Source organism: Euleptes europaea, chromosome 6 (genome assembly GCF_029931775.1).
Source record: "Euleptes europaea isolate rEulEur1 chromosome 6, rEulEur1.hap1, whole genome shotgun sequence".
NCBI classification, from domain to species: Eukaryota; Metazoa; Chordata; class Lepidosauria; order Squamata; family Sphaerodactylidae; genus Euleptes; species Euleptes europaea.
Genome location: NC_079317.1, coordinates 75,589,097 through 75,611,146, shown reverse-complemented (window position 1 = coordinate 75,611,146; position 22,050 = coordinate 75,589,097). Strand labels below are relative to the sequence as shown.

General features: G+C 44.3%; 1 protein-coding gene across 1 annotated transcript in view; it reads right to left on the bottom strand.

Moving 5' to 3' along the window:
• Nucleotides 1-12,485: 12,485 nt before the first annotated feature.
• BBOX1 (gamma-butyrobetaine hydroxylase 1) overlaps nt 12,486-22,050 on the bottom strand; it is a 50,335-nt gene continuing 40,770 nt past the window's right edge. The window contains exons 5-7 of the mRNA XM_056851477.1: nt 19,992-20,188; nt 19,358-19,524; nt 12,486-12,693 (exon numbers count right to left, since the gene is read on the bottom strand). Coding sequence (XP_056707455.1) covers nt 12,533-12,693; nt 19,358-19,524; nt 19,992-20,188 — 525 coding nt within the window. The 3' untranslated portion in view covers nt 12,486-12,532. The remainder of the gene's footprint in view (nt 12,694-19,357; nt 19,525-19,991; nt 20,189-22,050) is intronic.

Below are 22,050 nucleotides of genomic sequence, written 5' to 3'. Positions count from 1 at the left end.
CCAATGTCATAGAGTCCAATGGCCAAAAGCAGCCATTTTCTCCAGGTGAACTGATCTCTATCGGCTGGAAATCAGTTGTAATAGCAGGAGATCCCCAGCTAGTACCTGGAGGTTGGCAACACTACTGGTTTAACACTGTATGGCATATTTAAGATAACTGTGGCAAACTTCTTCTCAATTTATGCGCCATGGTACCATTGGTCTTATGAATCTCCTCTCATTCCCCAATACTGGTGTTTAGTTGGAGTCCAGTTTGGTGCTGTAGCAGCATAGAGTGGGACTACTAGACTACAGCAATATTGAAAGCGATATGTAGGGGTTTGTATAGGTATAAAAGCAAAATCCTTGACAGCTTTGAACTGTGGTTAGAGTATCTGACTAGGATCTGAGAAAACTGGGTTCAAATCTCCATTCTTCTATGGAAGCTCGCTGGGTGATCTTGGGCTAGTCATTTTCTCTTAGCTCACCTACCTCACAGGGTTGTTATAAGGATAAAATGAAAGAAAGGAGGATGATATTGGAAGGTGCTTTGGGACCCCATTAGAGAAGAATGGGATATAAATATCCAAATAATTAAATATAGATACCCCTACTGATTCAAGTTGTATTGAAAAATAATTTCAGCTTATAGTTAATGAGTGTTATATCTAACTGACTTTTCTGTGACACTTCACATTTACAGGTTGCAACAGAGTGTTAAATATTGACTTTTCAGGCTATAGTTTAATGTCTTGTTCTTCCCACAAAGCTCAAATATTGTTAGACAGGGTAAAAGGGTAATTTCTATTGACCTTCCAACTTAAAAAAAAAACATGTTTTAAAGTGCTGTGGTCAACACTTCTTTCGTGTGTGCAAATACCTGTTTGTTGACACAGTGTCAGCCAGAGTACAAAAGAGGAAAATGGAGGCCAGCGTTGACACAGTTTCACGTGCAAGAAAGTACAGACTTGCAGAGATAACATCTAACACGACATCAATATTTGGTTAATTTTGGGGGGGGGGGAATAGACAGCTGATAGTCTGCTCAAAGAGATGATGTCTGACTTCCTGTAAAGAATTAAAACTGCAACGGCAGATTACAAAAAAAGACAGGTAGAATAAATCTAACATTTACATCAGCTTGTAGTAATCTGATAGAGTTGGGTTTCTGCTCCATTTTGTGCCAAGGTGGCTCGTTTTTGTTCTGTTTTGTTTCGACTCTTTTGCAGCTGTAATCCACCTCTCTCGTATGGGTGGGTTAACAGCTGCCATTAGTCTGATCTGAGGAGACTAGTATTGATTAAGTACGCTTAGCTTCTCTTGTATGATAAACACAGGCAGATTTATGCTGGTTGGTTTCCATGATGCAATGCTGGGAGCTGTCAATCTTCTACATATCTTTCCAGTGAAAAATCCGACAGCAGCACAATTTGTATAGAAGTCTACGTAAAGAATAGGGAGGAGATGTGACTCAATCAGTGTTGCATTGTACTTATGGCAGTGAAACATTGCACACTATTGCAAACCGGTTTGATTCTCCCTTAAGTGGTAGAGAAAGTCGGCATATAAAGACCAACTCTTCTCCTCCTTCACCTCTTCCTCCTCCTTCACCTCCTCCTCCTCCTTCTTCTTCATTAATGTGCTGGCATGGAGTTTCAGTTGCTCATGGGAATGAAACAATTTGCAATTTAGCTTCTGTAAATCAGGGGAAATCTGGCTGGGATTTAAATCTCACATGGAGACAGGCTGTAGAGTGAGAAGATGTCCCGAAGTCAAAGACTAGAGGAAAGGAATCAATCAATATTTATTTCAATACAGAATCAGCCACTGTTTATCCTGCTGTGTAAACTTGCATATACTAATGACTACTGATTGCTCTCCAAAGCTGTTCCAAGTCAGGAAACCAGCATGGGGGGGGGGGGGGCTTACACCCTTTGCCTCACATGCTGTGGTCCTGATCTGAATTCCCCCCTGCCCCACATGCACCTGGAAAATGAGTTCTGAGCACTGAACTCACAAAGCACATTGAATTAAAAGTCCTCATGGCAGATCCAGGGAGGATACAAAGAAAATGTCATCTATAGTGAGGCCATAAACACTGAACCCTCCTTTTACATAAAGCTGCCTTATACCGGGAGTCAGACCCCTTCGCTTGCCAAGTTCAGTATTGAGACAGAAAAGTGGGGTACAAAAACCAACTCCTACTTTTCCTTCTTCATCTTTGTAAAACCAGTGTCTCATTTTCCTTTCCTAGAAGTGGGGTTTCAATCATCTTTATGGTGACTTTGATCAAAATGGTCTGGCAGACAGCAGTTTGACATGTTGGTTTCACTTGCACTAGATGCACTTTGAAGCCATGCAGTGTACATGCCCCCAAGACGCACCATTAAAATGGATGTATGGGTGAGAGAAGACGAACCTTCACCCACATTATCTCCTATGGTACATCACAATGGTTGCTCTCTTCCCAACCTAGGTTTCCCAGGTCTGAGTCTGACACTCAGCTGCCACACCGCCCTGGGTTCAATTCTTTCCATCCATTGGTTCTTTTCAGTGTTAACCTCAGACCCCTCCTATTAATATGTGAATAGGGCAGAAACATGCTCAAATAAATGTCTTGTTTGACTCTCATACATGCTCAAGTGCTACAGGCTAGATTCTTAAAGCAATGGGAATATAATTAACTTTACGCAGGAAGATACTGGTAAGAGTCGTGCAGTGATTTATGTGGAGCAATCTTACTTTATGGTACTGTAGATCCATGAGAAAATTAACTTTGTTGCACTAGGGATCTCTCTCTCTGTCTCTCTCTCATTCCTTTGTCTTATACTGTAACTATTCCATAGTCATAAAAAAAATTCTGCCTTTTTAAATCTCAGAATTAACATCAATTACTATACCACTTCAGTATCAGGTTCATCGCAAATGATGTTGTGAAGATGCGTATCTGATAGGACAGCTTAAATGCACGGGTCCCCAGCGGTGCCCAATTCCTTGACTTCACAATTGTATCAATTCTCCACTTTCACTTTATCTGTTGTATGCCAGTGGCTGATTATCTCAGCACTTCGTATCAGTTTCCAAGCTGCAAACTCTGAAAGCTCACTGAGGAAATATAACCCCTTCTAGATTCGCAAGATATTATGTTGGATCCGAAGGTGCTTTCCCCACCAGCACATTTCTACAAATGAAACAGCCCTTGGTAGAGGGGACAAGTTTTTGCCAATCCCCCTTTCCACTACAGATTCCCTGCTGAGTTTTTGAGACTACTGAATATCAAATCTGAAGAGTTTCGTCTGTAAACAAACAAACAAACAAACAAACAAAAAAGCTGCCTGCAACGTTTAACTGATTTGTCAATAGGAGGGATAAATTAATTTAACAATATTTTGATTGATTAAAAATATGCCCCCAATTAACTGGGTAGATTTGAAAAAAAACCCCACTATTTTAAAAACAAATACTTACAAAAATTGCAGGTGACAGGTGCTTTCTCACAATGGGCATCCCTCTTTTTCTTCCACCCAGGTGGAAATGCTTTGTGTATAAACAATAGCAATTGTAAGCTATAATGTGGAAGCATCATGTAAAAATAATATTTTTTCATCCACTGTTGTTTTAGACATATGTAATATTATGTAGCTACAGTTGATTAATCAGTAAAGACTCAAATGATTAATCAACTAAGATTTCCTTAAATAAGTGACAGCCCTAGATTATGTGCTTTTTGTAGAGGCATCGCTTACCTAGATTCTGTTGCTGGACTAAAGCGATTGGGCCGATTCTAGTTGGTGACCAGCACAGGTTGAATTTTCCATGCAAAGTGAGGAACACAGAAACTATTAACCATGCAGGGTTACTAACATCCAGGTGGGGCTTAGAGTTCTCCTGGGATTACAGCTGATCTCCAGAGTACTGAGATCAATTCCCTTGGAGGGAATGGCAGCTTTGCAGTACAAACTCTGTGGCATCCCATCCCCACTGAACTTCCTCTCCACCCCAAACTCTGCCTTCCCCAGGCATGGCCCCACACCTCCAGGAATTTCCCAAGCCGCAGTTGGCAACCCTCCATGCATTCTGTGGAGCCTGCCCCGGTTGATGTCCCTCTCTAGTGTCAGGACACTTCCTCAAGTCATCTAGAGATGACTTGAGAACTCCTACTGGCCATTTATGCAGGGTCAGTTTTGATGCTCGCTCAAAGCTGTTTTTTTAAATGCGACCTGTAAAATGCTTATTCACAGTCACGCAAAAGGAGAAATTCCACCCCCCCCACTCGCCTGTTCCTTTGTTCCTTCCATCAGCAACCTGTTTGCATAGCTAACGTGCGGCTGTGAATTTTGCAAGCTTCTTTGAGGGGATTCTTCACTGCGAGGGCGGAGCAAACACAAAAGGTCGCATTAAAGGGGCTCTTAAAAATGCAAAGTAGGTATGTGCCGGCTTCGCAGTCATTTCCTAAATGACGGTTCAGCGTGCAAAACTAAAAAGAAAAGAAAAGCTGCGGGGTACTTCAGCCTGGAACACGCTGCTAATTACCAAGCATAAATGGCCCTATGAGAATAAAGTATGGGAGCCAGAGGAGGGATGTGCTATGCAGAGTTACTCTACTCTAAGCCAGTTGAAATGAATGGGTTTAGTCTAGAGTAACTCTCCTTGGGATTGCACTGTTAGACTCTCAGTTTTGGGGTGGCTTTCTCTTGTCTCTAGTAGACCTGCATAGACATGGACAGGGAAAGCCCCATGCAAAGCAGACTTCTAAATCAGTGGAGGATTATCTATTGCAGAATAAAATGAATACAATAGACAGAGAAGGCTTTCAGCAATATCGTGTGTGCATTGGGGCATGGGGCTTGGCGGTGATCCCTAACATGGGTTTAGGGGAAATCGCAATATGTCCCTATTTTCAGCTGTGAAACTTTGAAGGCAGCAATAATACTGGAACAAAACATTATTCAGTCCCATCAACAACTTGTTTGTAGACTGTACCATTACCCCATTAAGCCACTAGATGGAAACCCTGCTTTACCATCTGCCTTTAGCAGCCACACAATAGAGGATACAAATCCTTAAAACAATAGAATTGCCCTTCCAACTAACCAGTTGGAGGCTAAATCAAGGCATATGTAAGCTATTCAGCATGTTTTCCTGGACAGTACTTTTGAAGAGGAATTGTTCTGAGAAACTTGAGCTGCAATCTTTGTATTGCTTAATTAGAATCCTTTTATTGAAGTAGGGATTACTTGACAGCCATATATGGGAGAGAACCATACGTGCCACCCTGACCCACCTTGGAGACAGAGCAGAATAAAAATGCACTACAGTAATGTGATGAACAGTACCCATTTGGCTGCATGAAATCCACACAAACCATAGCAGCATGGGATGGAAACCGCCATGGAAAAGGGGATCCAATATTCCATCCCATATCATCTATCCAACTTTTCTTCAAAGCAATCCCTTTTCTGATGTTTGTCAACCTCACTCTTTTCTTGTGTGTCTCTGTGCATGTACACCTGTGTGCCTGCCACCTGAGCTATGTTTGCATTGGGCCAGAAACATGATTAGCATGGCCAGTTGACCTAGAAACTCAGCAGGGTGCCAGAGGTTGACTTGATCTTCTAAACCAGATAGCAATCAACAGTGATTATTGCTTTAAGAGATCAGCTTATAACACCCACCCCCAGTTAGGGTTGTCACCCCCCAGGTACTAGCTGGAGATCTACTATCACAACTGGTCTCCAGCTGACAGAGATCAGTTCACCTGGAGAAAATTACCACTTTGACAATTGGACTCTATGGCATTTAAGTCCCTCCCTTCCCCAGATCCTGCCCTCATCAGACTCCACCCCAAAAACTTCCCACCGGTGGTGAAGAGGGACCTGGCAACCCTACCCATAGTGGAATGGTTTAGGTAGGACTTCTCCCCAGTAGGAATCCATAGGAACCTTAACCCAGAAATTAATCAGCCAATCCTACAATGGGGTATCAAAATTTAAAACAATTATAAAAAGCCCAAGAGTATTCTTTTTCTTGGTCCCCCCTTTCTGCTTCCTATTCTATAGAGCTCATGTAGGGTTGCCAACCTCCAGGTACTAGTGGGAGATCTCCTGATATTACAACTGATCTTCAGCTGATAGAGATCTTTATTAAATCTCCCATGCAGCATGGCAGATGGGAGAACATTTAAACTAGCCAGCATATAGGCTCTTCTTTGGTTAGGATCAGCTAGGCATGTAACATATTGGAGTATAGAGAGACTATTGGGGGAAGGCTCCCAATACCCATACCTTAGACTGGGGGTGTCAAACTCAATTGTTACGAGGGCTGGATATGATATGTCACTTGGTTGGGCTGGGCCATGCCTCACCAATCCAGATCAAGAGAAAAAACAATATGAGCAAAAAGTCCATGTGGGACAGCACCGTCCTGCATGCTCTATATGGGAGTTCTATGTACCTCCTCTGGCAGACAATTCCATCAGGTGGGGACCACAACAGAGAAGGTACAGGCTCTGACTGCTGGCATATGGACCAAACAAGCAGAGGGTACCATCAGCAAGGCCTGCTAGAAGTATATGAGTTGGTATATGGGCTAATATGTTAAGAGATGTCCTTTAGGTATAGGGTTGTCAGCCTCCACGTGGTAGCTGGAGATCTCCCGCTATTACAACTGATCTCCAGGTGACAGAGATCAGTTCCCCTGGAGAAAAATGGCCGCTTAGGCAATTGGACTAAATGGCATTGAAGTCCCTCTCCAAACACCGCCCTCCTTGGGCTCCACCCTCCAAATCTCCAGGTATTTTTCAACCTGGAGCTGGCAACCCTATTCAGGTATGATATTAATTGGTAAGAACCAGCACCTTAAATCGGGCCCAGAAGCAGTCTGGAAGCCAGTGTGGTGTAGCTTTCAAAATCAGTTGAATCTGTGAGCAATGTTCAGCTCCAACAAACAAGTGGACAGAAGCATTTTGCACCCATCGGAGTTTCAGGGTTGCCCTCTGGGATAGCCCAGTGTATTGCACATTGAAGTAATTCAACTTAAAAGTTACAGAGAGATGGATTGGCATGGTTAGGTCTTTCTAGTCTAGAAGAGAGGACCATCGATGAACCAAATGTAGATGAACGAGCACCAAGGCCTACCTATTTCTTTCCAGTGGTATTATCTGGTCCAAGAGCAACCCTAGGCCCTTTACCTGACTGGTTATCCAAATTGAATCCAAAATAGGTAGCTCAGCTCCCTCCAGAACATTAGCATTGCCAAACACCCTGGTCTCTACTTTTATATGGATTCCATTTCAGCCTTTTCTCCCTCACCCACTTCAGCACAGCATCCAGCACAAATTTAGGTCAAACTGGATGTCTTCAGCATGTATTTCTGACATTCAGCCGCGAAGCTCTAGATCAGTGATTCTCAACCTAGGGCCACATGCCCCCCCCGGGGGGGCAGGATATTTCAAGGGGGGCACAGGTGAAAATTGCTGTGTGCATTTTGTGTGGCTGTTTATGCTTCTTTGTTCCTTGGCTATTTACCATCAAAACATTTAAATAACTACCTTTCTACCAGTAGGACAGGGGGTCACAGGAAGGAAACAAAGTCGGAAGGGGGCCACAGTCGGAAAAAGGTTGAGAACCACTGCTCTAGATGATTTCATTCAGCAGCCTTACACAGATAACTAAAAACAACAACAACAACAACACACACACACACCTGAGGAGCCTAATCCAGAGCTGGCAACCCAAGGTTGTTGTGAGGATAAGCTGTTTTGAGTTCCAGTTGGGGAGAAAGGTGGGGTATAAATGTATATAAATAAACAGACAAAGGTTTTTAAAGGTAGCGCCTGTAGGAAGCAAGACAGAGGACTAGATTATCTAATATTTTCTTAGGGTCCTGGAACACGTAGTGTGACAAAGTCCTCTGAAAAATACAACAGGGCAAATTTGCTATGATCTGTTCCACACTGTGATGTAGCATTTGCGAAAGCAGCCCTGAGGCATTGCTAGTACCAAGGCCCACTCGGAAAGAACACCATTGGATGAATTCCCGTTACAAAGAATATACTGCCAAAAGCAATCTTTGTGCAGCTTTGGCTGAGCCAGAACCTCCCTTCATGTAGCCTAATGGTTTTTTTATTTAGAACAAATGCAAATCTTATCGCAATGGAGCATGTCCATAAGTTTTGCTAAAACCTTTTGATGATGGCCTCTGAAAAACTTCCTCCACCATTACCTTTGTTTTGGCATCTGTGCGAGACATCACTACACTAGGCAATGGGTTTTTGTGATTAGGCAAGAATCCAATGGGCTAATTGGTCCCAAACGAGATGCTATTAAGGAATAAACACAGGAACAAAGAACGTGGTGGAGCTAAAAGCAAAAAAAAATGTTTTCCAAAATGAAATGGCTGAATTAAATCTAAAGATTTGCTCTAGGAAAGGGCTGTTGCAACATAGGAAACATTACAGAACAGCTGACTTGCAGTTAAATGCATAATACTATTGCATTTTCCCTTTAATCTCAAAAATAAACACTAGATTTTCTGGATGGAAAACAAAGGAAACATTAACAGATCAAGTAGCAATTAAAAGCCTGGGTTTGTGATGTGTCATATTAGCTCATTCTGTATTATATCAAACCCCAGTGTGATGCCAAAATTCAAGGAGGGAAAAAGGCACTGTTTACTGTTTTAGAGGGATGAGCCTGAATTCCCAAATCCATATTATTATGCAAGCATTACCTTACCTGAGAAGGAAAAGATTAGGATGTGTATCTAAACACAGTCCAGAAAATCATAGATGTCTTACTGATCCTAGTGGACCAGACAGATGCTTTTCACAGATGTGAGGCATTCCTCACCCAAGGAATCCATCCACTCATTTCAGTGCGACTTCTTGAATGGAGGATACACAGTAATAGCATTTGGACTTGGCCAATTTCCATATTCGTTTTGAGTGATCACTTGGACTGCAATTCCTTTGGACTGCAGCCTTTGTTTTAAAGGGGATTTACATTACAATCCCAAACTGAAGGGAATGGGCTTAATCTTTTTTGCATTCTTTCTGGATAAGAGTGTCCTCCTGATGGGGTAAAAATAACTTTACTATGTTAGTTAGGACATTGTATTTTCTAAGTTAATAGTGGTACAAGGAAGATTGAAATCAATTATATACTAACAGATGAGTTGTATCCTGCCATTCAGTTAATGGTAGTGCCTTCTTCTGGCATTGATGTGTGTCTGTAAAGTGCCATCAAGTCAGCCAACTTATAGCAAGGCCAGCAAGGGGTTTTCAAGGCAAGTAAGAAGTAGAGGTGGTTTGCCATTGCCTTCCTCTCCAAAGTCTTCCTTGGAGGTCTCCCTTCCAAGTACTGACCCTGCTTAGCTTTCGAGATCTGACAAGATTGGGCTGTTCCATGCTGACTTCCCTCCTCTGGGATGTATAGCCTTTCTCTGATGTAAGAGAAACCATTCCATCAGAAACCATTAGCTGAGATGAATGGTAGGATACAATCCAAAGGTACCATATTAGGCCAGGATTGCAGCTAAGTAGCAAGGCATGTGTTTTGCAAAAAGAAGGTCCCAGTTTCAATCCCTGGCATTCCAGTTAAAGGATCTCAGGTAAAAGGTTTTGAGAAGGACCTGTGATCCTGGGCACCTGCTTTCAATCAGAGTAGAAAGTGCTGAGCTACATGGACTGACTTGGTGTAAAGGAGCTTCATGTGTATATGTCAGTCATAAGGCTAAGAGGTAGGTCCTACTTATTTAAGCAAAACTTATTCCAAGTAAGCTTTCTTGGGATCATAGCAGCTGCAAATCTAGATATTTGGAATTGGTCACTGGGAATTACAATCACATTTATTTAAATGAATCTGGACCAAAGATTACTAGGCTGCATATGCTGAAATGATTTTGGGCTAACAATCACAATGGAAACTTACTAAGAACTTGGAAGGAAAGTTATGCATACCTTATAAATGCAAGTTAAAATGTATGATGCATTTGGGCATCTCTTCATAATTTTGACAAGCATCATTTTGTTGTTTCCAGTGACTCATTTCCTCTGTCCAGGTTAAGAAAACACTTCTGGTACATAGAAAAATGGAAGGAAACAAGTAAAAAAAAAAAAACCCCACAATGTGACTGTTCAGAAGTTTGGAAATTTTTGCAACTGAAATGGAAACATTATGCTTGAATCAATGGGCGAAAACGCATGGTTGCTTTATCCTCCTTTAATCCCTGTTTTAGCCAGGATCGAACGCACATTAAGCGAAACGCATGTGTTCGATCCAGGCTGAATCCTGGCTGAAACAGGGATTAAAGGAGGATAAAGCGACCGTGCGTTTTCACCCAATTACTTTTTGCTGCAAGTGAAAATATCAGTGGAATCCATCTTGGAACCATCCTCTCCCTGAAGAAATTCAGGTGTACAGTTGAAGAACACAGAGTTGCTTGTTATGACTTCCAAGAAAGCCATAGCAACAGCTAGGGTTGCTGCGAAACTTACAAATAATATGCTTCCAATGCAAACTCACTGACTGTAATGACCATTTTTATTTTGAGATAATCTCCATACTTTAAAACTATTTGTTTATAATTCAAAAGGTGGGTTTTGAATTTGTGTGCAGCTTTTATGTCTATGCAGCAAGTGATATACCTTGTATAAGGTTTGAGACCCGGCATTGTGTCCTGATTAGAGAGTGTAAGTCTAGGATCTGGAAGACCCAGGTTTGCATCCTGACTCTATGATGGACTCTGGATAAAATGGAGAAGGAGAGAAGGTTGTAAGCCACTTTGGGTCTCTACTGGGGAGAAAAGTAGGGTATAAATGAAGTAAATAAATAAAGTTTGGCACATGACTGAAACAAATCTGACTCTGTAACTCCTTAGTATCTTCTGAAACTGCCGTGTGATACCATATCTCTGAAACTGAAACAAATGGGATTATAATTTATAACAAAATAACACATAACCTCCAATACTTTATTACATAAAATCATTTACTTGGTTTTACAATGCAATTGTATGCTACAACTACAACCCTCTGCTTTATGGAAGATCCCAGGCCTATTACAGTAGTACAAGTAAGGTATGTTCACTGTGGCCTTGGTCATTCCTGGCTGCACCATGTTATACCTTTTATATACTAAATAGTGAACCCTGTATTGTATTTATTCAAGTTTCATTTTTTAAAAGTCGTATCAACATGGGCTTTAGATGTCCATTACTTCTTGATTAGAAGATGTGCTGCTGCAAATGTAACAGCAACATGAAGACCCAAGCGTGGCTACTTTAAAAACCTCAACAGAGGTTGTAATGTTGTTGCTGCTGTCACCATAATCACTTTCAGCCTGCCATTCCTTCTAGGAAAATAATAACGTCAAAAAATAATCCATGTTAAAAATCGTCAAAAAATAATCCATGTTAAAAATCAAAAATCTTTCTAAGGATCAAATAAAAAAGCATTATAGAAGGATAGAAACTGTCAGCAGAGACAGAACACTAGAAAGATTGTTATCCTTCAAAAGCCCATTGAAACCAAATGGCTTTGACCGGCTTCTACTAGTCCAGCAGCAATCTGATCCAGCAGTCTTCACAAGGGAAGGCATTCCACTAATGAGGTACTCCTACCAATGAGGATATCTGAACAGCTCTCTCAGCAAGTGTTCAGAGAATGCTTGTCTGTTTTCCAAGAATCCTTACCCAGTTCATAATGCATGCTGATGTACTGTCCATTGTCTATTATATTTTTCAGCACCAGACATGGCTGAGAGCCACTTGGACATTCAACCCCCACCCCACAACACACCTAGGAACAAAAGAATTATAGATCTGGATGGGAAATAGTGCCCCAGAATATTTTCAAGAGATGACTGACAAGCGACTCTGTGAAGTTACCACACAGGCGACCCTGATCATGTGGTTCACAACAATCAATGAGAGTTTCCCTGACAGTAAGGGTTTAACTTTATAGAATTTCTGTGCATGTGATTACAAAGCAGCTGGATATGTAGCTCTAATCATTCTACAGGAATTCATGATAGTTTCATTATAAGTAAAGAGCTGCCATTAAAAATATTCTAAACATGCTCCTACAGATCAGCTAGTTTCACAGCCATTGATGTGAGTTTGATTGAGACCAATGGCTTAACATTCAATAACTTTTGTGCATGAGCTTCAAAAGAAGCTGGCTTTTGGAAGTGTGGTTTGCTGAACACTGAAGATAGATGTGCAGTATCTCATTCTATATTCCAAGCTGGAGTAGAATGTTTCGGGGGGAAATGATTCATAATGTATCTGAACATACAAGCTGGACAAATTCATTTTTCAAATCATATAATTATGAACGCTGGTGTCAAAGTTCATGTCAACCACAGAGGCCCAGTTAATCCTGTACCAGAGATCAGCCAGGGTTCTAATAGACTAGCTAGAGCTCTATCAACTGGGACCTTCCTGCAGGCAGTTGGGAAAGACAAGAGAGCCATTATGCTCTGGGAAAAGACTGCCTAGCCTATTCTCACACTTGCACAGAGGCATGATTCCCTAGTAGTCCAGCCTTCAAAGATTACATCCTATTCAGGACACTCTTCTGCAGGATCCGTAGTCTTGACATTACCACATCCCAGTCTGCATAGGCTCCTTCAAGGTGCCGGGATATTTCTGTTCCTGCCTGGTAACTCTGTCGGCCGTGAAGTAAACGCCAGTTGTCAAATACCACTATTTCACCTACAAAAAGCATGAAGAGAATGCAATTAGTGATGAGTACAATAAGACTGGGTGAGCTCAGACACATTCTGGGTTAGTTGGAGGTTAATTTCATGGTGCGACACCAGGTATGGCATGACGTGTGGTGAGATGAAGATTAATCTGGAACTGATTCGAGTTATGAAATCCAGGTTGAAACAGGACTTCACCATGTCGTTGTGAGATAAAAAAAGACTACAAACCCTAGAGTTGCCATCAAATTTTGTAACTAGTAAAACTTGGAACAAAACATTAATGAACATATAGTATTCTTGTGATGCTACATTTCTAGCATAGAAACCCCCTGTTATTCCTTAGTTATGGGCAGGCATCCTCCGGTCCCATTCTGGAAATCCAAAAATTAACCAATGATATGAATGCTATGAATATAAGATCAATAGTCTCCTCTAGGCATCGAATATGCAAAGAGTCTTACAGAGCATTCCTGAAAAGAATGCCTGCGCTGGGCTTAGGAAACCTCTACACGGCGCCAAAAACCTGTGCAACCCTATAGAAGATACGCCAGCAAAAAGCTGGTGTATCTTTAGAAAAACAAAAAGAGTGTTCCCGAGCTGAAATGGCTCGGGAGGCCGACTAATGTCGGCCCCGCCCCCCGGCCAGTGCCATTACGCCCTGGGAATGCCTCCTGGGGTGCCGGAAAGCCTCCTGGCTCGCCGCCGCGGCCTGTGCCGGCGGCCAGAGGTCGGCAAAAGGCTGCAGTGGCGGCCAGGCCCAACACTGCTGAGTTGTCATCTGGGACCAGCGACCGGGCCTGCACGCCGGCACTGGGGCCACTTATGCCGGCGTATGCTGTCTGGGCGCTGGTGGTGTGGGCCCCTGCGCCGGTGGAGGCCTTCATCAGCCTCCTAGGGGCTTTGGTAAGTGCCACCAGAGCATTTCAGGAATGCGCTGTTATTCATTTATGTAAAACATTCATATGCAGCCATGCCACTCAAATAGGGCTCCTAAGGTAGAGAACGGAGCCTTGGCTTACCTGTGAGGGCTCCTTCTTTCTCTGAGGGAAGAGGACATCTGATCAGCGGGTGTTTCCTTTTCCTATGCTCAGGGAGAGGCAGGATATCAAACCTTTTGCTGCCTGCCCTCTGCTGGAAAACGCCCTGAACTGTCAATTCGAGGACTTCCATAGCAGTGAAAAGAGACAGGAAGCACATAACAAGTAATACAATAACATAACACGTAATGCAGAAAAACATGCAAGAATAATTGGCTGTAAATACGTAACAACAGGTAACGTAACGTGAAAAAACAGTGATTGTTAGAACACTGGGTAATAACACTCAGGACAGAGTGGATGGTTACTGTACTTTTGAAGTTAGCGCATCGTGATCCTTTTATTAATATTCTTCACCCTGGGTGGGCAAGATGTCCTCTTCCCTCAGAGAAAGAAGGAGCCCTCACAGGTAAGCCAAGGCTCCGTTCTCTTCTCTGAGGATCAGAGGACATCTGATCAGCGGGATTTTCAAAAGCTGTGTTATCTGGGTGGGATTAAGGATCCTTCGCTACTTGCTGCAGGACTTTTCTCCCAAAGGCCGCATCCGCAGAGGCATAGGTGTTGATTTTGTAGTGCCTGACGAATGTGGAGGGGCTTGACCAAGTGGCCGCTCTGCAGATTTCTTCCACTGATGCTTGCGCATCAAAGGCCGCTGAAGTCGCTGTGCTACGCACCGAGTGCGCTGTAATCCCCTGCGGAGAGGACATGCCAGAATGTTTGTAGCAGAGTTGAATGCATTGTTTGAGGCACTTGCTAATGCTTGGATTAGACATCTTGGATCCCTTGTTGGGTGGAGAAATTGACACAAAAAGGGCCTCTGAGCGTCTGAAGGGCTTAGTCCGCTTAAGATAAATTCGGAGTCCTCTCCTCAGATCCAAGGTGTGCCAGTTCTTTTCTCTTGGATGCGTCGGATTGGGGCAAAAAGATGGTAAGATTAGCTCTTGTTGCCTGTGAAAACCGGAGTTCACCTTTGGTATAAAAGTTGGGTCCGGCCTAAGGACCACTTTGTCTGCGTGGAATACGCAAAGGCTGTCCCTGGAAGAAAGAGCACCCAACTCCGAAACTCGTCTCGCTGAGGTGACTGCGACGAGAAAACCTTCATACGTAGGAAGGCTAAGGCGACCTCTCTCAAAGGTTCGAACGGTGGTTTAGTCAGGGCGTTTAGAACTAAGTTCAGACGCCAGGTAGGGAACCTGTGTACAGTAGGCGGAGATATGTAGGAAACCCCTTTTAGGAAGGTGGTGACGTGAGGGTGTCGAGTCGTGGGATAGCCATCTAGATGGGTGAGTACAGTGGCTATGGCCGCGACCTGTCTGCGAAGAGTGGACGCCTTTAGTTTAAGGTCCAAACCATCTTGTAGAAAGCGTAGAAGGTCAGCTGTTGTAATGGTTAGGGGATCCAGTCGCTTTCTAGCACACCAGCGCACAAACATCTTCCAGGTAAAGTTGTATATGCGTTTTGTTGACAATTTTCTGGCTTCTAACATGGTGGACACTACCTGTTCTGAGTATCCCCAGCTCAGCATCCGCTGCCTTTCAAGTCCCAATCGGTCAGTTTTAACCACGCCGGGTCCGGGTGCAAAATGGGGCCTTGTTGAAGAAGATCCCTGGGTTCTGGGAGCTCCCATGGTTCTTGAATGGATAGTTCTCTCAGCGCTGGGAACCAAGGACGGCGAGGCCAGTGAGGCGCGATCAGGATGACGTGGGCCTGCTCTGTTCGAATCTTCCGGATAACCTTGGGGAGTATTGGGAGGGGCGGGAAGGCATATAGTGTCTCCCCTGGCCAAGGAGTCTCTAAGGCATCGACGCCCTCCGCCTCTGGGTGATTGTACCTGGAGAAGAATCTCTGTAGTTGTCGTTTCTTCGATGAGGCGAACAGATCCACTGACGGACGACCGAATCTCGCATGGATGAGGTGAAAGATTTCCCTTTTTATAGTCCATTCTCCTTCGTCCACCGTCTGTCTGCTCAGCCAGTCTACTTGCAAGTTTAGGACACCTTTTATGTGTTCCGCCCTTATTGAGGCGAGATGTTTTTCCGCCCAGTTGAGGATGATTAGGGGCTCTGCGTGGAGGGAGGAGGAACGAGACCCTCCTTGCCTGTTTATATACGCTTTCGCAGACACGTTGTCCGTTCTGATGAGGATGTGTCTGTTCTCTATCATTGGCTGGAACTGAAGAAGAGCTTTGTGGATGGTCCTCAACTCTAGTTTGTTGATATGGAGACGAGTCTCCGACGTTGTCCACTGACCCTGCGCTATGTGATGCTGTATAGTTGCTCCCCAGCCTTCTAAGCTCGCGTCCGTAAAAATCTGAATCGCGGAGTCTTGTATGTACGAGAGTCCTTTGGCCAGGTTTTCTCGGCGTACCCCCCACTTGAGGCTGCTCCTGACTTGTTGGGACAGAGCCATGCGAGGGTTTCTCTTTTGGGAGATCTGTACCTGGTAAGGTTTCAGGAACCATTGAAGAGACCTCATGTGTAGACGAGTCCATGGTACCAGACCTATACAGGCCACCATAAGGCCTTGGAGACTTACTAGAGAAGAGAGACCCGTCGTTCTCGCCAACATGGTGGTTTTGGCTAGGGTGATCAGTTTGGAGATCTTGTCCTGAGGAAGGAACATCTTGTTTTGCGAAGTGTCGATGATGGCTCCCAGATGGTGTATTGATTGAACAGGTGTAGTTAGACTCTTTGACATGTTCATCAAGAAGCCGTGGTGGATCAAGGTCTGAACAACAACAAGGTGTAGTTGACCGTAGGTGAAATGGAGGTATCTGCGATGGGATGGGTGTATCAAGATGTGAAGATACGCCTCCGTCAGGTCGATAGATGTAAGGTATGCCCGAGGTCGTAGAGCCTCCACAATGGAGCGGAGTGTCTCCATCCGGAAGTGTTTTTTGCAGACAAAGCGGTTGACATACTTCAGATCCAATATTGCCCTCCAATCTCCATTTCTTTTGGGCACTGTAAAGAAAAAGGAGTACACCCCTTCTCGCCGCTCTGAGGTTGGGACGTGTTCTATTGCCTGGATCTCTAAGAGGTGTTGGATGGCTGCCTGGGTCCGAAGGGCTTTGTCTGGTCTTCGAGAGATCGGAGATATAACGTAACGATTTGGAGGGGGTCTTAGAAATTCTATGCTGTAGCCTTGGCGAATTAGTTGTTGCACCCAGGCATCTGTGTGAGGAGAGTCCCAGATGTTTGCAAAATAAATAAGTCTGCCCCCTACTGGAATTGCTGAAGAGTCATTGCTTGTTTTGTTTGTCACCAAATCGTGGTGACTTCTCTGGACCTTGGTTCTGGAAGGCAGATCCCTTTCCGAATCTTGAACCTCTCCTGAAGGATCCTCGGCCTGAACTCCAGCCGCCTCTTCGTCCATCGGATCTGGGGCTAGCCATGAAGTGGGAGGTCCGAAAGGTCCGAAAGGAATGTGAAAATGATGGTTTTCCATCTTTCTTGAGGTACTCAGGTAATGCTTTCTTCTTGTCTTTGGTCTCTATGAGGATGTCATCTAGCTTGGGACCAAAGAGACGACCTCCCTCAAAGGGGTATCCCAGAAGTATGGATTTTGACCCTGCGTCAGCCGACCAGGATCTAATCCAGGCTGCCCTTCTAGCCGCCAAGGACGCTGCCAAAGATTTTGCTGTGAAGGACATAGAGTCCAGGGTAGCATCGGCCATGAAGTTGGAGGCTTTTAGGAGCCTGTTTAGGCCATCCAGCACTCTCTTGTTTTCCTGTGGAAGCAAGTCAATGATCTTCCTAATCCACATTATACTAGCTCTTGCCACCAGGGCTGCTGTGGCTGATGCCTGGATAGACAGAGCTGCAGTCTCATGCGCCTTTTTTGTGGCATAATCAATTTTTCTATCTAGGGGATCTTTTATGCTACCTGCCCCGTCCTCTGATATTAAGCCCGAGGATTGTAGATCTGTCACAGGGGCTTCTACCAGGGGTACTTGCAATAAGGTCATGGCTCTGGGTTCCAGGGTATACAACTTTTTTATTGAAGCTGGCACCTGCTTAGTTGACATGGGTTTTTGCCACTCTGCCTTAATTAAGTCTTCAAAATACTCAGGGAAAGGCACTGAAAGTGGTTTAGACTGTAATCTGGCAAAAAACTCCTTAGAACCCCTGAATTTAGTTTTGCTTTTAATAATTTCAGTGTCCTCATCTTCATGGAGGTCAAGGGCTGCCATGACTTTACATAAGAAGGACTGGTAGTCTTCTGCCTTGAATAAACGTGGGTGGAGATCTTGGCCCTGGGCCCCCCCTTCTTGCTCCTCTTCTGAGGAGAACTGTCCTTCTTCTCTCTCCTCATCTTCGGAAGAGAAATGCTGGTGAACTGTCTTGGAATTGGGGGGTGGGGGTGCCTTTCTGGCTGCCTTTGTTGGCCAGGCAGAGCTGGAACCTTGGGCTGTAGGCTCTGAACGCACAGAGCCTCTAGATGGGGAGGATGCCCTTGAACTCAATGGCCCCCTGGAAGACGATTCCCCAAGGAGGGCAAATTCCTCTCTTAAAGCCCTTCTCATAAGCTCAAGCATCCCCTGCTCACTGCCCCCCCCCGCCGTTAAAAGGGGAAGGGAGGTTTGTACATTACCGCCTGCACTGCACGTAGCCGATTCTCCCTTGGAGCTGGCAATACGGGCGGGCTCTGCGCTCTCACCCTCGTCACCCATCAGGGACGAACGGGGAGGCTCCGCGGTTGTTTTCTCGGCGCGCGTCTTTTTCGCGCCTTTTTCTCCGTCGTCCTCTGCCGGCTTCCTCTTTGATTTGGCCGCCGCGGCGGGAGTCTCCTGGCGCCGCTTGCCCTTCCCTCTGCAGTTTTCTGCTGGCTTGTGCCGGCGGGAGGGAAGGAGCTCCGTTGCCACTGCCTCATCTCCTGAGAGGAGTTCCTCCCCAGACTGCTCTGGCGACGCCGCCATTTTCCTCAGAGAGGGAAAATATGGAGGCACAGGAGGAGGGGGGGGGGGGAAACGGAGCACAAAAGGACAAAGGCGGCCACGGGAGGAAGGGAACACAATGAACGGAGGGGAACAGTTGTTAGGAGACAGAAATATAGGATGGTAAGGTTGAAAGTAGAAGATTAAAGGAGTAAGTTGTAAGGCCTAGCTACGGAGCTCGCTCCAACGCTGCTTCTCCCTCTGAGGCAGGAGGAGAATTGACAGTTCAGGGCGTTTTCCAGCAGAGGGCAGGCAGCAAAAGGTTTGATATCCTGCCTCTCCCTGAGCATAGGAAAAGGAAACACCCGCTGATCAGATGTCCTCTGATCCTCAGAGAAGAGAACATCAAGGCATTAAAACAGAATTTGAAATGTATATAAAATATTGAACAATATAATAAGAACATATAGACATACAAACAAACACAGTTAGGGAGGAGGATCAGTAAGAGTTCAAACAGAATTAGGGTGTGGTTTTTTGGGGGCATATACTTTGGATTTTTTAAAAGGAAGGCACTGGCAAACCACCTCTGTTAGTCTCTTGCCATGAAAATCCCAAAAGGGGCCGCCATAAGTCGACTGCGACTTGAAGGCACTTTACACACACACACACACACACTTCGGGGTAAAACCTTTTAATGAATCAGAATATTTCAGATGTACCTGTACACGTGCCAGTCTTAAAGTTATTTTACTTACCTGGTTTCATTTTGTAGGTGTACTTATTCTCCGCACTATTTAGCAGATTAACAAAGTCCTTGAGAGCAGCATAAAATGGCTTAACTTTTTCAGCAGGTATGTCCAATATTGTGTCTCTGGTTGCGTTGTTAAAATTGATACGAACTACCTGGCCCCTATCATCTATGCTGTTGAGAAATAATGAATAAAATGTATTATCTTGACATTCAATCCTGAGCAGCTTGATGTAAAACAAATTTAAAATAAAATAAAAAACATTTCTTTATTACAATGAAGTGTAGTGCAGAGGGTTATGCTATGATAAAGTAGGCATAATTTGACACAAAAGAGCTCTCACGTACCCCATAGTACATTACAAAACAGCAAATGAATCTTTAAAAACTATCTCTATATATCTCTCCATTACATTTTTATCCCACCCTGCCTCCAAGGAGATCAGGGCAGCACCCAGGATTCTCCTTTGAAAACTGATTTTTAATTCCACAAGGTGGCAGTGACTGACCTATGGATTTTTGCTATTTGAGCAATGCAACAAGATTCTTGCTCTGCTAACCTGTAATTCAAAGTAAAACAGCTAGAAGGCGCGTGCTGCTACAGGCAGTAGCGTATAATCAGATCGTGCCCTGTTACTTACTCAAGTATTCTTTGCTTGCACTGCATGGAGAAATCACAGTAATCTGCCCCAGTGTCTGTGAAATCGACAAGAGTGGAGGTCAAGATTTGGAACGCTTGAGGATTCCGCTCCTTCAACTTGTTTGCTACATGAAATCCATCTACAACTTCACTCTCCCCTCCAGTGGGCGTTTGCTTGATACAGTGCAGGAACTGAATCTGTAACACATTAATGCTAAATTATAATAGGAGCAGGCGGCAGGCCTAGGTGCATCATAATTCATGCTCATTGTATTTCATTTGAACTCTGATTTCATAGAATCATAGAGTTGGAAGGGAACACCAGGGTCATCTAGTCCAACCCCCTGCACAATGCAGGAAATTCTGAGCTACCTCCTCCTCACACCACTAGTGACCTTCATGTCCAGAAGATGGCCAAGGTGCCCTCCCTCTCATGATCTGCCTAAGGTTATAGAATCAGCACTGCTGACAGATGGCCATCTAGCCAAACCTCCAGGGAAGGAGAGCTTACCACCTCCCGAGGAAGCCTGTTCCACTGAAGAACTGCTCTAATTTATTACTCTGCTTTTTCTTGTTGTAAATTGCCATTGGGATGGCATGAGCTGCAAACTGCAATGAAAATATGTTACATGTAGCAATGCTTTATTTCTCCGGTACACCAGGACTGTTCCATAATTCAACAGACAGGATACTTTAATAAAAGTGCTGTGAGGCAGGCCCAAATCATCTACATTATATACATGCAGGCAAATGCACAGTTTTTCTCTCTCAAGTGCTTTCAGGCTGGAGAGCATCAACAGTAAGTGCAGTAAACAGTTGGGTTATTTTGGCCATAACCATTATAGGAGTGCTTCCAGGTGGGGCCTGGAGTTCTCCCAGGATTACAACTGTTCTCCAGGCTACAGAGATCAATGCCCCGGGAGAAAACAGCCGCTTCCGAGGGTGGGTTCTATGGCACCCCATCCATGCTGAGCAACCTTCCCAGGCTCTGGGGATCTCCAGGAATTCCCCAGCCCAGAGTTGGCAACCTTAGTGTTTGACCTGTCTTTGGCAGCTGTTCCAGGAAAAAAAAAAAGATAGCTATCAAGAGGCAGTGATTGTAACTATGCTAACTAAACGGAGAAATCAGGCATACACTGAAGTCGCTCCCTTTGAATTCAATGGGACTGGCTTCCAGAAACTGGGGGGGGGGACTCAGAGACCACCAGTTTGCAAGCCACAGACCACTTTATCCAAAGGCAGTGCTACTATTGTCAATGGGACCACTGCAGAATAGGTATATTGCGGGCTTTGGTCTGGACTTTTGGATTCATTTGTTTTCACCAACTGAAACCTTTGCTTCTTCCTCTTACCTCTTCAAACTCTGTTTATTCTCTCCTCCCTCTGTAAAAGAAATGGAGTTCTCAAGCTTCATAGGTGTGTGTGTGTTGAGGGGAGTTATTTCTACAAGAAAAATCTTACGAGCAGAGAGACTTCTATGAATTTTTAAAACCAATCGTCGAATAGTGTTGGGATAGTTAATGGGCATTGGTGATCAGGCAACAATCCTGTATCTCAGAATGGCGTCTTGCAGCTAACATCAGTGTTCTGTCTGCCTGTGGAATGTGTGTGTGAGGGAGAGACAGAAACAACAATGGGGGCAGGGCCTGAAAATGGGTTCAAACACCAGCTTTCACATGTCTTTCCCCCAAGATGCAGTGACCATCAGCCAGGCTCCTCTAAATTGTACATTAGCAGTACTCCTTGGCTTGAGGAGAGCCACATTCACAATTGCCGTCAACCAAAAGAGCTTCATGGTAACTGTATGCCCTGTGTGTCGACTGACCAAATGCACACATATAACAATATAAGATGTAATTACTAATGTTAAATAAATAACTGTGACTATAGCCTCCATCTATCCCATCATCTGCCATGAGCTCTGCTGCCACTGTACACAGATCTCCAGGGAATGGAGCCAGGATGAAGGGTGTGTGGTTTTTTTTTTTGGGGTGGGGGGTGGTTGCTATATGTCTGCAGGACATTTCTCAGCATTAGGGGGCTATATTCTAAAAACATGC